General features: G+C 40.8%; 1 protein-coding gene across 1 annotated transcript in view; it reads right to left on the reverse strand.

Annotated features, from left to right (window-relative positions):
• XRCC5 (X-ray repair complementing defective repair in Chinese hamster cells 5 (double-strand-break rejoining)) overlaps positions 1 to 21,788 on the reverse strand; it is a 122,983-nt gene that overhangs the window by 44,461 nt on the left and 56,734 nt on the right. Inside the window, exons 15-16 of the mRNA XM_006891952.1 lie at positions 5,366 to 5,459; positions 2,931 to 3,000 (exon numbers count right to left, since the gene is read on the reverse strand). Coding sequence (XP_006892014.1) covers positions 2,931 to 3,000; positions 5,366 to 5,459 — 164 coding nt within the window. The remainder of the gene's footprint in view (positions 1 to 2,930; positions 3,001 to 5,365; positions 5,460 to 21,788) is intronic.

Below are 21,788 nucleotides of genomic sequence, written 5' to 3' on the forward strand. Positions count from 1 at the left end.
GCTATGAGTCGCAAACGACTTGACGGCACATAACAACAACAACAGGTGTGTGTGATGGGTAGAGGACAGCCGCTGGAGGGGGGAAAAGGGCCTCTGAGAATCAAAGCCATCTCACAGGCACATTGGCCAGAAGAACATGCTGCATTCTGGGCTTTGGAGCGCTGGTTACTTCCTTTCTGTCAATAAACTTAGAACAAGAAATCTCTCACAATGAAAAGCAAGTTAAGAAAATCCGTAGCTGCCAAACACAGAGGACTGATGTCGAGGTACAGGGCTGGCCATAGAACTCTCAGCAAGTCTGTGCTAACAGGCCAGAGACAGTAATTGGAGCTATGTTTTAGCTGACAATCCACCTAAAGGTAAAGCAACCTGATCATCGACTGTTGAGCAGGCTTTTGGCAAGTGAACCAAAATAGATACAGCAGAGAGATCTCTAGGAGGGAAACGGTAAGGCCGCCGTCACAGAGACGGGGAACATTTGGGCTTGCAAAGCAGTGTTCGGACACAAAGCTCTCGGCAAATAATGTTCCATTAGGAGAACAGGCAAAGACAGGACAAGCAGTGAGGAGATAACATTTCTGCAGCTTGAAGGAAGAGAGGGGGTCTATAGAAAGCAAAGGAAGGGCCACAAACTAGTGGCTAAGAAGAGCACAGTCTCATTCCCCCAGAGTTCCGAGAAAGGTTTGGCTGAGGCCACAGTAGAGCAATGATTTGAGGGAGTCCTCGATGGGGGTACTTAGCTATGCCAACCGACACAACAATGGCAACAAGCTCCAAAGTCACATTCAAATGGAGGAGACTCATCGAATGTCCTATCTATAGGTATAGGTTTTTAAAATACATGACTTCATAATGCTTTTAAAAATGCAGGAGGGAAAAAGCATTAGGAATCAGGATACAGAAAAGCATGGGTAAGGGGGGAAACCTAGTATTTGAAAGAAACCTGGATTTGAATCCCTCATTATTTTTTTTTTATCTCTATATTATTTTGGAACAAATTAATCCCCTCCATTTTAGCTTTTCCATCTGTGAAATAGGGATAATAAAACCTTTTTTAATGTACATGCCAACTAGTCCCTGTTCTTTTTATAAGACTGTTTCGAATTTCCAATTACTGTTTTCCTAAGATTTGAGCAAATTCTGAGCAACTTTCTCATAGCCTTTTAAGAGCCTGGTCTCTTTTGTTTATAGACATTGTCTCTGTTCTTTTCAAAGTCAATCTAGACCCAAAATAGAATATTTACAAGTCATGTTTTGGGAACATAAAAGACTCTGCCCATATGTAAACTTACTTTCTCTCCCTCCCGCCTCTCCTGAACTAGCTCTACCTTCTCTACTTCTCTGGTGGCCTTGGGGTAAAAAGCGGTGTCACACACCCAAACGCACTTTCACAGTGTCCTTGGTTTGAATCCACCAGCTGGTGGAAGAAAGATGGGTGATCTCATCTTGTGCAATGTACTGCCTCCGCAGACCCACTGGACAGTCAGCCATGGGTTGTTTCCCACTTGACAGCACACAATAACAACAACATCATGTCTAGTATCTCCGTTCCTCCTCTGACATCTCCACACTGGCCAGAAATCAAGGCTGGGTGAAAAGACCCTACTCTCTCCCGGCATTTATCAAACTTTCTATTTTCCCAATAAAAAAAGCTTTCCTTCAAGAAAAAAATCTGGGATTATCAATTACATCTCTAACTTTTTTTCCAAATCCTCACATGATTTTCAAGAATGTTACTCTGTGGGGTAAATAAGACAAGAATATAATCAAATCACTTTCACCCCAGTCTATTGTCCTCAAGCTGACATCAACTTGGAGCAAAACCTACAGGGCAGAGGAGAACTGCCCCCTATATTTCCAAGGCTGTAAATCTTTCGGGAAGCAGACTACCCATCTTTCTACCGTGGAGGGTTCCAACTGCTGACTTACCGGTTAGCAGTAGAGTTAGAGCACTTAACCACTGGTATGAATGCCTTTGGGCAACAGCATAGCAGGTCCAGGCATCCTGCTAGGATTCTTGGGCTCTAGGTAGTAAAGCATCCTAGAAATACACTAGGCATGACCCATGAGTAAACTGAAACGTTGCATACAGGCCTGACTCAGGGCAGCAAAAGTGAACGTAAAACAACTGTACATACAAACTTGCAGGACTGTCAGGCACTACTCATTAACGTGTTAATGAAGAGGACACTGAATGTAAGTGAATAAATACAGGGTCAGGCTCTCTGTCTATCCCTGAAGGTGGTTTTGATAGTATCCTAAGACTAAATGGAAGTCTAGGTTCTATCTGATGAGAGACATGTGAGAATACAGTCTTCAGAAGGTTATCTTTGGGTGGCAGCAAGGTCTTCCTGGGAATGCTATTGTTGTAGTCGGCTTCCATGAGTTGCAACTGATTTATAGGTGACCCTCCAGTGGGTTTTTAGAGGTATTAAATCAAAAGGGAGGAGACTACTTAGAGCAGCTGGTGGATGTGAACCACGTATGTTTGGATTGGCAGCACAGCTCCTCACCTCTAGGCCACTAGAGTGCCAATGAGACCCAAATCTTCAGGACTGAAGTAAGACACATACATAGGGGAAATTAAGAGGATACGGTAAAAAGATTTACTACACGCCTACTCGCCAACGTCCACAGAAATTTAAAGACGCAGAACTAAGAATGAGCAAAAAAGTTCTGCCCTACCGCTCTTATAACAGGGAAACCCACAGGTAAGTTCTATCCCTTCTGTGCAGACCTGTGCTGAATTTACCTTCATGTCCTCACAACTTGCATCAGGAAGTTCACTATGAAGGGACAGTCACAAGAGTCTACCAGAAAATGCTGCACAAAGCGTTCCAGCAAATGTCTACTATTATTTATCTAGATATTAACTCAATGAAACAAATCAAGTGTCTTCTCAGACGTAATTCAAATGACTCATAACTCACCTTCTGCAAAGCTGGCATTCTTCTGCCTGACCAGCACACGGAAGTTTTCAGCAGGATTCACACTCCCAACCTAGAATACATGCAGAGAGAAACACATCCACCGTCACTTCTCCTCTGGGTAGGACACCAGGCAAAACAAGAGGCCTAATGAAGTATGTTCTTTTAAAGTAAAACCAAAGACAAAGGAACAAATGCTCTTTATATCCATTTTCATTTCTAAGGTTCTGGTAAAAAACTAGGTGGTGGGGAAATGGAGAAGAGAATTTCAGCTTCTTATGAACTCCAGACTTCTTAGAGCCCCAAAATCTGTGGAAACCCTGAAACTACTGCTCTGAATCAAACTTTACACTTTAAATAAAATATCCCCCCCAAAGTGTTTTTAAAACCAAATAGTATTTTCGTTTAACTAGTGAAAAATGTGTCTGCCTTGAGTATTGTGCTCTTTTAAGACAATTTAGTGTGATCAAATTGACAATAAATAGCACCGTGATAGACCTTACTTGGCAGTGTAATTATGTTAATATGAGAAGGAAAATTCAGAAAAGGAGAGTGAGAAGAGATACACAGGTCAAAGAAAGTAATCAATGTCATTAAAGGATATGTGTGCAAACTGTTGAATTGGTATGCTTTTTGCTTGCATATTCTCAACAATAACAACAAAATACTGAAAAAAACAAAGCTAACAGACTCTAATGGCCAAATACTTCCCATCTGTACCTTCACTGACTTCTTAAGTAAGCTGAAATCTTGCTACAGTGGTTTGAAGTTTTACAAACCAAATCACCAGGCAGGCCAGCATGAAGCCTTTCTGTAGCAAAGACTTGTCTGGGTATCCTGACACCCAACCCATCAGGAAGGGGAGCACTGTGCAGCGTGAGGTTGTTCAGAACTCACTGCTTCTTTTAGGGGACAGCAGAAATAGACTGATGCTTGATTTACTGAGCTGCCCTCTTCGGGTGCTCACTGCTAGCCCTTTGGAATCTGTACCATAAACGAAAATTGAGGCTTAAACATGTCCTCCACCCAAAAGTAAAAGGGCATCATGTGGAAGGACAAATTGATTACAGTGTTAGTGGGGAGCTGTGGTGGCACAGACTGCAGGGAGCTGTGTCACTAATCAAGAGAAGGCACCTCTCAGGCAGTTCGAATCCATCAGTGGCTCTTTGGGAGGAAGATGGACAACGTTCTGTGCACTTTACAGCTTCGGAAAACACAGTCATTAGAAGGTCAGCCATGAGGCTGTCCCAACTCAAAGGCAAGGAACTTGAGAGGAGGTAAAAATTTAAAGATGTAAAAATCTGCCACATAGCTTAGTACTTTCTGATCACATCTATGTCTTTAATCTTCCAGTTTCTCCCTTAACAGGATCTGAGCACCACTCAGCTCACAGGAAAGAGGTCAGATGTATTAGAAAGGAGCTTCTTCTATGGACTGGTAGCATTAGGACAAAATGTACTAAGACTAAGAGTTCCAACTGTCTCTAGTATAACAAGCAGAAAAGCTCTCAGAACAAATAAGGTGAGTCCCCCCGCCCCTTTACTGTAACAGTAAACACTGACACAAAATCATTTTTTAAGACATTCAATTCTCCTAAGAGCATTCCTGACAGAGATGGGAATAAAGGTATGCTTTTGCGCTGCCTACCTTTCCTGGTTTATTGTGCCAATGCTGTTGTTGTTATGTGCTGATGAGTACACCCAGTAGTGACCCAGTGAACAACAGATCTGGGCCCTATCCTATACTGTGCTAATAAGATCTACTGATTAAAAATTATACCACTTAAAATAAGGTAAGACCTCACACTTTCTCATTAAATAAAGAAAATTTCAAAGTGTCAAAGGATAGTAGATTGGGCAAATTCCAAATTTATGAATCCCGCCCTGAAGTCATATACTCAAAAGGAAATTGGGAGAGTGACAGCATTTTTGGAGGAGCCCTGGTGGCCTAGTGGTAAGAAGCTGCGCTGCAGTCCTCAAGGCAGATCAGGTTCACGCCTCCCAGCTGCTCTGCGGAAGAGGATGGGCAATCTCCTCCCGAGTGATCTACTGCCTCTGAAAGTGCACTGGCGGGTCACCTACAGGTCAGTTCTGACTTGACGGCACACAACAACAATACTATTTTAAATTTACAACATTGGAAAGTAAGACTTGGGTTATTAGCTTCCAGTTAGTCTATCCTTTTAATAAAATGGAAAGCTGTAAAGTGAAAACAATAAAGAAATAAAAACGACGAAAATGCTCTATATATTACACTGAGCGCTATGCAGCATATATAACACTGTAAAGGAAGCATGAAAGTAAGGTAGGATGGGCTTTTGGCATTTACAGCAAGGACAGAGAAAGTGTTATGTTGAAAGAATTAACAGAAACTAAGACGCTTTCCAAGAAGCCCCCAAACCTCTTAACAAGGGATGTAACAAGACAAGCTATGCTTACACTGGTGACACGGCCCTCAACCAGGCTGGAGATACTAAAGTGGGCTTCCTCTTCCTCGGTCTTGCATTTTTTAGAGGCTGGTCCTTCTTCATGACTAATGGAGGGGAAGGAAAAACAGATTTTTGTCCACTCTTGAAACAGGCAATACAAAAATCTGAACTCTTTTCCTAGCATTGCAGATAAACAGTCATGCTCAGTCTCTTTACCAGCGGCCCGTCGCCCTTGCCCAGCCCCAGAGACTCTGACAGCTGCTTGCCTGGGAGCACCCAGGCTCTACTCTGCAGCTGCATAGAAATCAGAATTAGAAGTCACATCACAAATCCCTCTCCAAAAGATGAACCCGTGAGCACAGGTAATGGAAACATAACATTTAAGCTAAGAAATCCATTTACCCTCCAGATACTGTTTGCTCATTCCTATTCCAGAGCTGAAAGTTCTTAGTGCTCCATGTACACACAGAAGGCCTTTGTACTTAATAACCCACATGCTTTACTGCGTATGCAAGAGTTTTAGACAATTTATCTACTTCCAGTTGTCAAAATTTAGTAGCCAATCTTTAATTAAATGTGCAAGCGCTTGCTCTTAGGGAAATCTCAAAACTTTCACGATCTGTGGGCAATACAGGGACTGCCTACATTGTCTACTTCCGAGATTTAGTGGGAAGCTGATATCCCACTTTCAATGCATGCTGACATCTGGTGGAGACCTGAATGAATCTGAAGAAATGGCCCTCACCTCAACAGTCCCAGCACCTGAGATGCCACAGGACACGCATCCCACTAAGTGGACCAAAATCCCTATTATTTAAAAGAAATTTTTATGTCTTTCAAAATGCCCTCCATTGCTAACCCCCCATGGTTTCAACAAAAATATCAAAGCAGAAAATATTTTCGTTTTGAAAGGGTTAAACTATTTAGAAAAATAGTTTCAAAAGAAATAATCTTTAATAAATCTATTTCTGTTTGTAGTAAATATGCTAATAGAACCCAACAGCATTTCTGTGCTAAAGGAAATAGCTCCAAGAAAGTGTATCAAACATCCTACTTCAAATACCATTGTGGCTTTACCAGCCTGCTTTAAAGTCAAAAGGAGGTCAAGTTAATTTCCAAGGAGAAGAAAATCAAATCCAGAGACTCTACCCATAATCTCCCTTAAACTGCTCAGCATAAAGACAGAAAGGTGTTTCTCTAAGAGAAACAATCATCTGTGCAGGGTGAAAGCAATTGTCAAGAAAAGGTGGAATGATAAGAGAAGTTAGTAACTTAGATGTAGTACTTCTAAAAAAGAATTTAAAGAAGCCAAATAAGCCCCAACCACCAGATAATGAGGCTTGGAGAAGAGTTATCTTGAAAATAAAGCAAGAGGCAGCCTAAGCTGGCTCCCCCCGTGGTATTTCAGTAATGACTCATCTCTTTTCCAGCTAGATGAAAGGACTAAAGTAATCATTAGAGCCTTACAAAAACAAATCCTAAAGTTCCATCTCTTGACATCTTTACTATTCGGCACTTGTCATTTTTTTCATTCCTCTTTCAGGAGCAGAGAGGGAGGTAAGTAGGAGAGAAAAGGACAGGGACCGAGAAACATGAAAAGGGGTGAATCATCCAGTGCTCTTGCCTTGCAAGTAGGATGAAAAGTAAATAAACTTGGGTGGCAAAAGTGGAGGGAAAATGCACTTACTCAAGGAAGCAGAAAATTCCATTAGAATTGGAGTCCATTTTAAAAAGACCATAAACATTTCTGTTAACCTTTGTCAGTTATTCTCAACCAAGAGACAAGAAGACACTGTTCAAATCCGACTAGCCTGGAACCTTCGGTAATTATTATTGTCTCTGAGCTTCGGCTTTCACATCAAGAAAATGCTATGATAAAAAAAGTAGCATTAGAATAGCAACTATTATCTTTTCAAAAGTGCAAATTAACTTGAAGCATGTTAAGATGCACCACTGTATGCAAAACCCTATGTCTATGGCAACACAAGGAGGAATCACATGAAGAATTTCTTCAAAGGTTCTAAAGCAAGATTCTACAGAAGAAAAAGCAGATATACATAATTCTATACTATCAAGTAGGTAAAAGCAGCCCTATAAACAAGTCGAAAGTAGAAGAAATTTAATATGGTTCATGTTCCCAAGGCCAAATCACTTAACATCATTATTAGGAATTTTATGTACACTAAACTCAACTTCTAGGTGGAGAAGGGTCCAAACTCTCATTCCCAAATGACTATGCAGGGGCTGTGGCTCAGAAGGCAGACATCCATCCATGCAAGATCGCATATAAATGGTGCAACAGTGCCTGTGTCTGAATGGTTGTTATCCGGTGTCATCAAGTCAACCATGACTCACAGTGACCCTATGAACAACAGATGTGAACCCTGTCCTATCCGGCACCGTCCTCACAATCTCCAACAAGCTCAAATCCGTTATTAAAGTAGTTATGTCAGCCCATTTCCTTGAGGGCCTTCCTCTCTTTCACTGACCTTCTCTCTTCCCCAGAATAACATCTTTTTTCCAGAACAGACCCCATTTGACAATATGCCCAACATATGTGGGCAGTTTCACCAGCCATCCTTGCCTCTGTGGTTGCACTTTCTCTGATACAGATTTGCTTGCTGTTTTGGCAGTCCACAGGGCATTTGGTACTTTTCACCAACACAATTCAGAGGCATCCGATCTTCTCCAGGCTTCCTTATTCACTGTTCAACTCTCAGATGCATACAAAGAAATGGAAAACACTATGATTTGAGTACAAGCACATTTGAGGTTTTAAAATGACATTCTTGTTCTTTAGCACTTGCCCAATGCAACACGTCTTCTGATGACTTTATTAATTTTCTGTGATTTTTCACAAAAATTTAGACAGATTGGTTTTCATTCATTCCTATACATTTTCCTCCCTACGTCTCCTCCAATTCACGATGTTTATCCTGTTCTAGGTTCATTGTCATACATATAAGGTCCTTCCCTTCACCTATTCTAGTGTAGTGTTCATTATCTATCCATTTTTTTCCCTGCTCTCCCCATCCCTTGGATATCTATCCCAACTGTGATAGCAGTGGTCATATGCAGTACTTGTCCTTTGTGACTGAGATATTTCACTCAGTATTGCTGCTACTACTTGATTGTGGATCCAAGTAAAATAAAATCACTGACAACGTCAATCTTTTCTCCATCTATCTCAATGTTAGGGAGTTCTGGTGGCCTACTGGGTAGGGAGTTGCTCTGCTAAAGGTAGAAGTTTCAAACCCAACAGCTGTTCTACAGGAGAAAGATGGACACTCCCATCCTGTGCAATTTACAGCCTCTGAAAACCTGCTGGAGAGTCAGCTATTAAATGTTTCTAATTTGACAGCAACAAGAGAGAGAAAAGACCATGATGTTGCCTATTGGTGCAGAGGTCGGAATTTCTGTTTGCTTCCTGTTGTGATGTAATCTATACTGAAGACTGCAGCCTTAGATCTTTTTCAGAAACTAAGTCTTTTTCACTCTCTGCAAGCAAGGTTTATCAAAGGCATGTATACAACACACTCAGGTGGAGGAGCAAATTACGTGCTGAGCTGCCAACAAAATGCCTGTAGTTTGAGCCACCTGCCCCCGTTCTCCTCCTCTCAAACAGAGACAGGTCATCTCCTCCCATAAAGATGTTCAGCCTTGGAAACTTGACAGAGCATCGCTGTAAGGAACTGACATGATGGTGGGTGGGTTTGGTTTTACCAGGTCTTGGGCTCCAAACTACACTTTAAACTCTTTATATAAAAATGAGAAAAAGAAAATTAATATAGAATCAACATCTCCAAAATGCTATGCCTAATAAAAGAGAAATACATAAACAATAAACAAAATGTTATGACCAGTGGCAAGTTTCTTTTGCTGAGGAAATGTAAGCCATGAGGCAGTGAAGGATGAAGCTGGAGAACACAGAAACTACAGACATATAGCAGTGTGAGGAGAGAACGTGGATTTCTTCTGAGCTGGTTCGATAACTGGTAGATCCTCTTCATTTTTTCCTGTCTGTGCTTTCCCATTTGTATGAGATAACGTTTTTGTCTTTTGCTAGAGTTGTTAAAGTGAGGGTTACAAATCCTGGGGCTCCAGGGCATCTGTGAACCATCTAAAATTACAAGCAAAACTAGGTATGTTAAGGGCATTTTTCTGATGAGAGGTTTAGAGTTTCTAATCAGATTCTCAGAAAGGTCTGTTATAAGAAAAAAAATGACTGCATTACAAAAGTTTAAGCAAGAGAATGATGTGATCCTATTTATTTGTTATCAGTTAGTGTCCTTTGGAAGATGGATTTCAGGGATGTGGCGGGGGCAGAAACCTGAGAGAACAGAGGATGAGACAACAGAGGAAATGCAGACTATTCTTTCAATGAGCTTGGTATATCAGAGGGAAGACAAAACGTAACTGCCGTTAAGTCACTTTTGACTCATAGAGGCAGAGTAGAGGTGTGCTTCATACTGTTTTCAATCGCTGACTTTTTGGAGGAAGTTCACAATGTGTTTCTTCCGAGGTGCTTCTGTGTAGATTAAGACTTCCAACCTTCAAGTTAGCAACTAAGGAAGTTAATCATTTGCTATCCAGGAACAGTGGGATAACTACAGGAAAGAAAACTGAAGAGAATACTTTGTTTTAGATGAAAGAACTAAATGTTAATGTGCAGAGGGAAGGTAAAAAGGATAAAGCTAATTTTTGGAAGAAATTATTGGTGGATATAAGGCACAAGAAGATGGAGGAACTTCAGGGCAAGGGTGACAGGATTCACCTTGAACAGGATGAGATACTTTCTTCCACTGAAGATACTAACAAAAAAGAAGCCTCCAGGAATAGCAAATAAGAAGTTTCAAGAAATAGATTCAAAGCTGTAACACTCATTTATGCCAAGAATTCTGGAAGACAGCTACCTGGCCAATTGACTAGAAAAGATTTGTATTTGCATCCATTCCAAAAAAAGATGATCTAACAGATTGTAAAAATTATTAAACAATACCCATTTTAAGTAAAATTTTAGTGAAGCTAATTTGACTCTATCAATCATAACAAATTTTAGATACTAATGTAAAAAAAATAAATTTCAAAACAATTTGCTTATGTGGAATCTGTGCAAAGACCAAGAGATAGTTTAAATAGAGATTAAAAAGAGATGGTGGATGGTTTACAATCAAAGTATGTGTCAGGAAAATAATGTTTTCATGATACCTATTAAATCTATATTCTGAGCAAATAATCATCCAAGAAGCTAGATTATATCAAGTACAGGACATCAGGATTGCTGGAAGACTTATTAATAATCTACTGTATGTACATGACATAATTATGAATAATGAAAACCAAGTATACTTGAAGCACTCACTGACAAAAGAATGCAGCCTTTAAAATGGATCACTCTTCAGCAGAAAGCAAAGAAAATTCCCACAACTGGACCAATATCATGTATCATGACAAACTCGGTGAGTGGGATGGAAATCGCTAAGGATTTATTTATATTTAGATGTATAGATTTATATCTAGAATTCCAACAATGTATTGCATTGAGCGCACCTGCTGCAAAGGATCTCTTTAAAGAGTTAAGAAGAAATTTGAAGACAAATGTATTCATGACTCAAGCAGTATGAGTTATCAAATGTGTGCAAAAGCTAGAAATACGGGAGATAAAGAATTGATGCCCCAGCTGGAAACAAAGGAGGACGCTTCAACGATTTAGATCCTCCCAGAAGAGCTGTGAGTGAGCATTAACATTACTGGTAAGTATATTCGTTTTCTCCTGGACACAAGAGCCTACTATTTGGTCCTAAAAGTCTTCTGAGGCCCCAACTCTTCTCACTATTTCTTAGTTGTTGGAACGGACAGAACACCTCATAAGCAGTTCCTTACTTCACCTCTGCCTTGCATGCGGACTTCCGAGTTGTAAAACAACCCAGCTGTAGATGAAATTTGCTCCAGGACTTAAGAACAATAAATGACATAGTTGAGCCTCTACATCTTGTGGTTCCTAACCTTTATAATAGACAAAGTGCTAGTCAATAGGTCTTTTATTGTTAAGAACTACCTTCCCTCTGTAACCTGATTCGTGCCACTATTAGAGCCTCTACTTGAAATATTATTGCTTTTCAATTTTTGACTCATGCACTTTTAACTTGTTAGTTAAATTTGTATCTTCTAGGCTGTAACACTTCCATGATACATCTTCAAGGATATGAACATGTACGGCTAAACACAATTGATAACAGTGCATCTAAATTCCAAAATCTATCTCCACAATAGTCTATGTGTTTTCTATTGCCAAAGGGGCCCTTTAGAGTAGTGAGAGAAGATCTTCACCCTGAAACCTACAGCATCCCTTTTCAGCAGGAAGCAGCTAAGAGAATACGCTGTCCCCTTTTCCTTATGAATCAGGGTGAAGTCTCTCTCAGGGAGGAGTGACAGAAAATGGGAAAGGACACACTGACAAAGGAGATTAATCAGAACTGGCTTTGACAAGCACTGTGGCAACTGGACAATTAAAACAGACTTTCAAGGGGGAAAAAAAAGAGGAACGAACTGGGGAGGAGGGTAGAGAAAATAGTGCAACAATGAATGAATGGAAACCCAAAATCTCTGTAAATGTTTATTAAAATTAATAAAATTTAATTAAAAAAAAGAATTGATGCATTTGAATTATGGGACTGGCAAAGAATACTGAATATACTATAGATTGTCAGAACAAACAGCAGTACGGGCAGAATGTTCCTTGGAAGCGAGGACACTGAGACTTCATCTCATATACTTTGGAAATACTCTCTGGAGGGACACTGGAGAACATCAAGCTTGGTAGTGAGTCAGTAAAAAGAAGGTGGCCCTCAATTAGATAGATGATACAGTGGGTGAAAACAGTGGGCGTGGGCTCACATGCAGCAATACTTGTGAAGGTAGTACCGTGCCGGACACTATTTCACTCTGCAGAGCATAAAGCTGCTATGGGTGAAAATCGATACTTTTATATGATTATCCAAAACCAAATCCCACTGCCACTGGATCAATTCAAACCCAAGGCAACTCTGTAGGAGGGAGCAGAACTGCTCACTGGGTTTCTCAAGCTACAACTCTTTATGGAAGTGAGCTGCATTATCTTCTTCAAAGTGGCTAGTGAGTTCAAATTATAAAGCTTTTTGTTAGCTGCCACATATCCTATCCACTAGGCCATGAGTTCTTCTTTATAGGACAGAGGTATTACTTCTCACACTGGTTTTTGTTAGGTGCCATGAGTCAAGTGTAACCTCATCAACAACAAATCAGAACCCTTGCCCTATCGGAACCATTTTCACCATCCCTGATTTAGTGAGCCAACTGTTGCAGTCAACGGTACGAATCCACTTCACTAGGGTCTTCCTCTCTCTCACTGATCCTCCACTTTTCCAAATATAATGTCCTTTTCCAAGGACTGGCACCTCTTATCATGCTCGAAGTATGTGTGATAACGCTTTGCTCTCCTTGCATCTAAGAAGCACTCAGAGCAGCACTCTTCTCCAAGACCAAGACTCAAAGGAATCGATTCTTCTGCTGTTAACTATACTCATTATCCAACTTTGAAATGCATAGCAAGAAACTGAAGAGACTATGGCTTGAATCAGACGCATCTTAATCTTTAAACTAACAGAACTGCTTACTGGAAGCAAGCATGGCACCCACTTCCTAAACAACATGCCTCTGGAAACTCTGAACTTTGATGAATGTGAATAGGTGTAGGGGGACTTCAGGCCTTTTGTTCACAGAGTCGCTATGAGCTGTGCTCAACTCGAAGGCAATCGGCACCAACACTGCTCATTAGATCTTCGGCAAGGTCCTTAGTAACCCTTCCCAATGCAATGTCTTCTGACCGCGCCTGCTGGTACCAAGGATGCTTATCATGGACACAAGCAAGACAAAATTATTGACTTCAATTTTTTTTCTCCATCTATCATGATGCTGCCTATTGGTCCAGTGCTAAGGATTTTTGTTTCCTGATGCTGAAATGTAAACCATATTGAAGGTTGCAATCCTTGATCTTCTGCAGGAAGTTTCAAGTCCTCTTCACTGGCAGTATGCAAGGTTGTATCATCTGCATAATCCAGGCTGTTGCTTCTTCTTCTGATCGTCATGTCACATTCTTCTTCTCAAACGAGTAGCTCAGCATGCAGAATGAACAAAGATGAAGAAAGGATACAATCCTGATGTACACCTTCATTTTAAACCATGCAGTGTTTCTTTGTTCTGACAACAGCTTCCTGGTCTAGGTTTCTCATAAAGATAATTTATTGTTTTGGGATTCCCATTTTTCCCAGTGTTTGCTATAATTTGTTATGATCCACAAAGTCAAATGCCATTGTGCAGTCAATACAACACAGATAGACATCTCTCTAGTATTCTCTGCTTTCAGCCAGGATTCATCTGACATCAGTATTGCTATCTCCAGTGTGACGACCTCTTCTAAACTGAGCTTGAACTCCTGGAAGTTCCCTGTCAATGTACTTGTTCCACTCATGGTTGGATAATCTTCAGCAAGATTTTACTTGCATATAATACTGTTCAATAATTTCCACATTCTGTTGAATCACCTTTCTTGGGATTGTTGCTGTTGTTATGTGGCATCAAGTCACTTGCGACTCATAGCTACCCTATGTGAAAGAGCCCTAAACCCTGCTCTCTCCTGTGCCAACCTTACTGTCTCTGACACATTGACCTCCACTGCCCCAGTGACTGAATCAATCCATCTCATCGGGGGTCTACTTCTCCTGTGGTGTCCCTTCACCCTCCAAGCATAACGTCCCTCTCCAAGGACTGGTCCCTCCTTGTAAAATGTCCAAAATATGTCAGACAGAACTTCAGAATCCTTGCCTCTAAGGAGCAGCCTGGTTTTACCTTCTCCAGGATGAACCTATTAGTTTTCCTAGCATTCCTGTATATTGAACACTCTTTTCTAGTACCACAGCTCAAAGGCATGAATTCTCTATCATTCCTAGTCATTGTCCAGCTCTCTGACACATAGCATGCAACTGCAAAGACTATAGCCTGGATCAGGCACACCTTAGTCTCCAGACTGACATCACTGCTCTTTAGTACTTCAGAGATGTCCCTAACAGCCAACTTTCCCAATTCAATTTGTCTCTTCATTTCTTGGCTTCTGGTACAAAGAGTGTTGACTGTGGAGCCAAGCAAATGAAAACTGTTAATAATCTCAATCACTTCACCATCCATAATGATGTTGCCAATTGGCCCAGTGATGAGAATGTTTGTTTTCTTGATGTTGAGCTTCAATCCATATTGAAGGCTGCAGTCCTTGACCTTTTACAGCAAGCGCTTCAGGTCCTCCTCAGTTTCAGCAAGCCGGGTTGTGTCATCTGAATAATGCAGGTTGTTGATTAATCTTCCTCCAATCCTGATGCCATATTCCTTCTCAGAGAGCCCAGCGTCCCAGATGATCTGTTCTGCATATAGACTGAAAAGGTATAGAAACAAAATACAACCCTGGTGTATACCCTTCCCGATTTTAAACCATAGAGTGTTTCCTTGCTCTGTTCTGACAACTGCCTCCTGGCTTAAGTATAGGTTTCACGTAAGCATAATCAAATGTTCTTGGATTCCCATTCTTCTGAGTCCGTCACAATTTGTTGTGATCCATACAGTCAAACGCCTTGGCATAGTCAATGAAACAGATAGACATTCTTCTGGGAATAAATAAACTCTCCAGTCTATTGCCAAGGTATCTGCTTTACAAACTTTCTGGCACAGAATGGCGAGCATGTCCATGTATTTGTTTGTTGAAACGTGTCAACTGGTGTCTCATCAATTATTAGAGCCTTTTTTTTTTTTGCTAATGCCGTCAGGTCAACTTGAACTTCTTCCTTTATTACCACCGGATCTTGATCATATGGTACTTCCTCAGATGGTTTCATGTCAGCCAATTCTTTTTTTGTGCAGTTACTCTATGTATTCCTTCCATCTTCAATGCTTCCTGGATCATTCAAGATTTTGCTCATAGTATCCTTCAGTATGGACGTTTGAATTCATTTTTCAGTTCCTTCAGTTTGAGAAATGGCAAGCAAGTTCTTCTCTTTTTTTCTTAACTACAACGCCTTGCATATTTCATTGTAAGACTTTACTTTTTGTCTTCTTAAGCTGCTCTTTGAAATATCCGATCTTTAACTTCAGCATTTCTTCCTTTTGTTTTGGCTTCTCAATAGTCTAGTTCAATTTTCAGAGTATCTGCTACCATTCATTTTGGTCTTTTCTTTCTCCGCTGTCTTGGTAAAGACCTTTTGTTTTCTTCATGGAAGATAACAGTAATGTCATCAGATACCTCATCTAATCTATGATCAGTAGTGTTCAATGCCTCAAATCTATTCTTATGATGATTTTTAAATTAATGTACAAAAGACCCAAGGTCCACGGAAGAGGAGGAGGGGGGTTGAGGAAAGTGGGGAGGAAATCAAGAGTCTTTTGGGTGAGGGGAGGGAGCAAGGAGAGGGGAAACAATGTAAAAGAATAAAATACAATTTAAAAAGAGACTCAGTCATATTTTGTTTCTTGTGGGACTTTTCATTTTCTTCAGCTTCAGTTTGAATTTGGTGACCTGACAAAGTATGGAATTATCAAACAATATTATTAGTATCATAAGCAAGCAAGATTCTGCTGAATGAAAATGATCCAAAAATGACTGATATAGCTCATCAACAGAGAACTGCCATCTGTGCAGGATGGGTTTAGAAGAGGCCGTGGTACTAGGGATATTATAGCTAATGTCGGATGGATCTTGGCTGAAAGCAGAGAATACCAGAGGATTGTCTATTTGTGTTTCATTGTCTATGCAAAGGCGTTTGACTGTGTGAATCACAACAAACTGGCTACCTCTGAGAAGAATGCGAATCACAGAACACTTGACTGTGCTTATGCAAAACCTAATCCTAGACCAAGAGACAACTGTCAGAACAGAGCAAGGAAACACTGCATGGTTTAAAATTAGGAAGGGTGTACGCTAGGAATGTGTCCTATCTCCGTATCTTTTCAATCTATATGCAGAACAGATCCTCCAAGAGGCTGGACTCTATGAGGAGGAATGTGGCATCAGAATTGGAAAAAGACTTATCAACAATCTGCATTATGCAGATGACACAACCCTGCTTGCTGAAACTGAGGAGGACCTGAAGCACTTGCTGCAGAAAGTCAAGGACTGCAGCCTTCGATATGGATTGAAGCTCAACATCAAGAAAATAAAGAGTCTCATCACTGGGCCAACTGGCAGCATTATGATGGACTGTGAAGAGACTGAGATTGTTAGCAGCTGTAGTTTGCTTGGCTTCACAATCAACACTTTTGGTACCAGCAGCCAGAAAATCAAAAGACGGATTACAATGGGAATATGTGATGTCAGGGACATCTCCAGAGTACTGAAGAGCAATAATGTCAGTATGGAGACTAAGGTGTGCTTAATCCAGGCCTTGCTCTTCGCCATTATGTTCTCTGCATCAGAAAACTGGACTATTACTAGGGATGACAGAAGGGGAATTGATGCCTTTGAGCTGTGGTGCTGGAGAAGAGTACTGAATATACCATGGACTGCTAAGACAACAATTCATTGTGGAGTGGGTAAAACCAGTCTGCTCCTTAGAGGCAAGGATTCTGAAACTCTGTATGACATGCTTTGGACGTGCTGCAAGGAGGGATCAGTCCTTGGAGAGAGATACTGTGCTTGGGAGTGTGGAGGGGCAATGCAAGACAAGAAGACCCTGGATAAGAAGGACTGACTCAGTGACTGGGGTAATGGAGGTCGGTGTGCCAAAGACAAGAAGGTTGGCTCAGGATAGAAGCAGGTTCTGAACTTTTGTACATAGGGCTGTTAAGAGTCCCAGGTGACTTGATGGCCCATAACAACAACATCCAACAATTGACGGTCAATACCACAGTTAGCACCTGCTTTGTTTTTTGTTTGGTTGTTGTGTTTTTTTTAAATCTTCAAAGTGACATGTATTCTTTTTAATTGTGATTTTAATGAAAGTTTACAGAAAAGTGCCTAGTTTTGACAGCTGATGTATTAAGCTTCTCCAAAGATGTAGTCAATTTGCAGCCCATCAGGTGAGGTCCACATGTACTGGCCCTCTCTGCAGGTTCCATCACACATCAGAGATTAATAAATGAAAGGCTTTCTAAAATGTTCAAAGACTTCTATTGATAATGTCACAATTATTGATTTTAGTATGACTACTGTTTTCTCAAAATGCTTCATTATCTATGAGTTCATTGTGCCTTACAATCTCTCTTGAGGTGGGGTGTTTTGATTCTTGAGAATCATTTTATTAAATCATAAATGTACAACTCTCTTCAAATGTAAGAAGAGAGACGCGCTCTTCAAATGTAAGGAGAAGTTCTCTTCAAATGTAAGAAAAGAGAAGCTTCTTAAGAGGCTATTTTTAGATAGAGAGCCGCAGAGACATTAAAAATTATTTAAACCAAATTAGGTAAGAGTGACAAAGCTGGAACCACCAACGAGTGATTCCCAGGGTCAGGCCTCTTGTCCCAGATTATGCCAGTTCCTGAACAAGTACTTGCTTAGTCCTCACCTTAGTCACTGTGACGAGACCCCCGCTCAGACACTAGACCCTCACTAAGACACCAGACCCCCGCTCAGATACAAGAAACCTGCTCGCACATGAGACCCTCGCTCCGACACCAGACCCCTGTTCAGACCCTAGAAATATGTAGCTTAGCTTCAAGGAAACTGACCATATACATCACTACTAATTCTTAGCTATTTTTTTTCCTTTAAGAAACTACTACTTATGTTGACTGGAGCTATTGTCATAAAAATCAAAGGTGTCAAGAATCTTGCAGCAAGAACTGAGTCACTCCTGAAGAGAGAAGGTTCTCAATAAATATGTATTTAATGCATTATTTCTGGATTTCAAAGCTTTTAAAGAAAGGTAGAAAATAGGAGTGAGAGTAGGTGTACGTGTGAGCAGGATAATTTTCAGGCCCCAGGCAGATGGCTTGGCTGTACCACAGGCCATTAGGAAAGTAAAAACATGAAGCCCTGTACATCCTAACTTCCTGAGAGTGAGTGGTAGGAACAGCGCTGAAGGTGCAATCACAGCAGGAATCAAATCAGAAAACAACTGCCTCCTGAGACTACTGGGGTGTGGGGTGTTGTGGGTTTTGTGTTGGGTTTTTTTTTAACCAGTTAATTTGCATTTTAATCAACTAGATGAGGGGAAAATGGCCCATTTCTTTCCCCCACCACCAGAAGGTAATCAAGATCATGAACTGGAGCTTTAAAACAGAAAGAACAGCCCCATGACTGTGGTGAGACTAGAGGAAGGATGTCATGGGAAGAGAAAAAATCAGAATTGTATGGAATTGTTCTAAACTACGAGTCCAAAGGCAGATGGGTAGATGAGGATAGCGATTGGAAAAGGTACATTCAGCAGAAGCTTCCTATGTAGGAGAAACCATGGCAGGCTAAAAAGGAACAATCTTCCTCAGGGCATGTTTGTTGTTGTTGTTACCCGCCGTCAGGTTGCCTGCAACTCAGAGCGACCCTATGTACAGCAGCTCTGAAGCCTGTTCTGCCCTGAGCCAGTCTCACTGACTCCAACACACCTACCCTCATTGCCCCAGTTATTTTATCAATCCATCTCATCTAGGGTCTTCCTTTCCTGCGCTGTCCCTCCATCCTTCCAAGCATGAAGTCCTTCTCCAAGAACTGGCACCTCTTGGCCATGTGCCCAAAGTACGTGAGACGGAGTTTAAAAATCCTAGCCTCCAAGAAGACTTGGACTCCAAGGCTCTCTCCAAGACAGACCTATTTGTTTTCTTGGTGGTTCATGGTATGTTCAATACTCTTCTCCAGCACAACTCCAAGGAATCAATTCTTCTTCTGTCATCTTTAGTCACTGTTCAGCTCTGATGCATAGCAAGTAATCGTGAAGACTATGGTCTCGATAAGGCACACCTTAGTCTTTAGATAGACATCATTGCTTCTCAGTACTCTGGAGAGGTAAGTGACAGCAGATTTTCCCAGTGCAAATTCGTCTTTTGATTTCCTAACTGCTGGAACCAAGAGTGTTGATTGTGAAGCCAAGCAAGCTGTACTTGTTAACAACCTCAATTTCTCTCCATCTATCATGGTGCTATCGATTGGCCCAGTGGTGAGAATCTTTGTTTTCTTGAGGTTGAACTTCAATCCATATTGAAGACTATAGTCCTTGACCTTCTGAAGCAAGTAATTCAGATCTTTTTCAGTTTTAGCAAGCAAGATTGTATCATCTGCATAACATAGGTTGTTGAGTCTTCCTACAATTCTGATCCACATTCCTCCTCATAAAGCCTAGCCTCCCCAATGATCTGTTCTGCATATAGATAGAAAAGTTATGGAGATAGGATGCATCCCTGACGCACTCAATTTCCTGATTTTGAACCATGCAGTATTTCCTTGCTCCATTCTGAGGACTGCTTTCTGGTCTGAGCATAGGTTTCACGGGAGCACAATCAAGTGTCTGGGATTCCCATTCTCCTTAAGGTTAGCCACAATTTGTTGTGATCCACACAGTCAGATGCCTTTGAATGTCAATGAAACATGGACAGACGTTTAGGAAAGCACATTACAGAATTCATCAATCCCATGAATGCTCTTCAAGCCTTATAAAGTTTAGGGTATTAATCTCTAGCACGCCACCAAAAAGACAACGCTGTCTACTCAACCTGAGAGATAATTCTTTAAATATAAGATTCACTGAAACTTGGGAAGGTTTCACTAGTTTTAATACTCCTACACTGTGATATTTATAAATAATAAGCTTAACTTGGTCGATAAAGACACAGCTGTGGGAAGAAAGTCAAAGAGAAAGGAATTAGGATCTAAAGGCAGATCTGAAGAGAGAACTTAAAGGAGAGGAACAGATGATTTTATTGTGGGGGGAAATAATCAGCTGCACTGAACCCAATAAAATCAATGCACGATAGTCATTTATTACGGATAATCAGGAACAAGTGTTGGTTTGGTTTTGCTTTGTTTTGTTCTTTTAGTGGAAATTAATATAGATTCTCAACAGAATCTAATGAAGGACAAGATAAAGCAAACAAACAAAAAACCTCTCAATCACTACTTGAAAAAGAGATTTGACCTAAAGACTGTGAAAAGAATTTTGCAGCTCTTAAATTACAAATACCTCACTCATGATACAACCAAGCACATCACTGACATAATAAGGCAACTAAACAAAGGCCAGATTTTTCACTCTTCTTCTCATTTTTCTACTAAAATCTAACCAGGGTTTCCTGGACACCTAACCCTTCAAAGAAAGGTAACCAAGGACCCTTGTCCTCTCCCCTCAATGCCTGCACCTTAATTTTAAGAAGGGTAAAATCTAGCCTTGGATTTTAAGAAAAAGAACTTAAGCCTTCTAGAACAAGGAATCAAATACTCATCAACAAGCTAATAATTCAGAAGGTAACTCTAATTCCCATAGGAATAGCAAGGATTAAACATAATGTCAATGACTAGGCCTCTCCTCTGGCAGAAAACAAGCTAATATTCAATGTAAGTAGCAAACATCAAAAGGTTCTTGCCATATGCAACAATGAATGAATTTTTTAAAAAAAAAAAAAAGAAAAAAAGGAAATGAGTAAAAATTTTTTTTTCCCAAAAAAGTGAACTGAGTGAGGGGGAGGGAGGAAAATGTGCAACAATGAGTGAATGGAAATCCAAGTTTTCTGTAAACTTTTGTTAAAGTCACAATTGTTGTTGTTGTTATGTGCTGTCGAGTCGTTTGCAACTCATAGCGACCCTATGTACAACAGCCCTAAACCCTGCTCTATCCTGTGCCAATCGCATTGCCTCTGACATACCCATCCCAATTACCCCAGTCACTGAATCAATCCACCTCATAGAGGGTCTTCCCCTCCTGCGCTGTCCCTCCACCCTACCAAGCATGATGTCCCTCTCCAAAGACCTGTCCCTCCTTAAAACATGTCCAAAGTATGTCAGACAAAGCCCCAGAACCCTTGCCTCCAAGGAGTAGCCTAGTTTAACCCTCTCCAGGATGAATCTGTTTGTTTTCTTGGCAGTCCATGGTACATTCAATACTCTTCTCCAGCACCACAGCTCAAAGGCGTCAATTCTCCTTCTATCCTCCCTAGTCATTGTCCAACTCTCTGATGCATAACAAGTGATTGCAAAGACCATGACCTGTATCAGACGCACCTTAGTCTCCAGAAGACACCGTTACTCTTGAGTACTCTGGAGAGGTCCTTAACAGCAGACTTTCCCATCACAATATGTTTTCTGATTTCCTGGCTGCTGATGCCAAGAGTATTGACTGTGGAGCCAAGCAAACTAAAGCTGTGTACAATCTCAATCTCTTCGCCATCCATCCTGATGCTGCCAATTGGTCCAGTGGTGAGGATTAATTTTTTTT

This window comes from Elephantulus edwardii, unplaced genomic scaffold, assembly GCF_000299155.1.
Source record: "Elephantulus edwardii isolate Elephantulus edwardi_28Jun2011 unplaced genomic scaffold, EleEdw1.0 scaffold00106, whole genome shotgun sequence".
Lineage (NCBI taxonomy): Eukaryota > Metazoa > Chordata > Mammalia > Macroscelidea > Macroscelididae > Elephantulus > Elephantulus edwardii.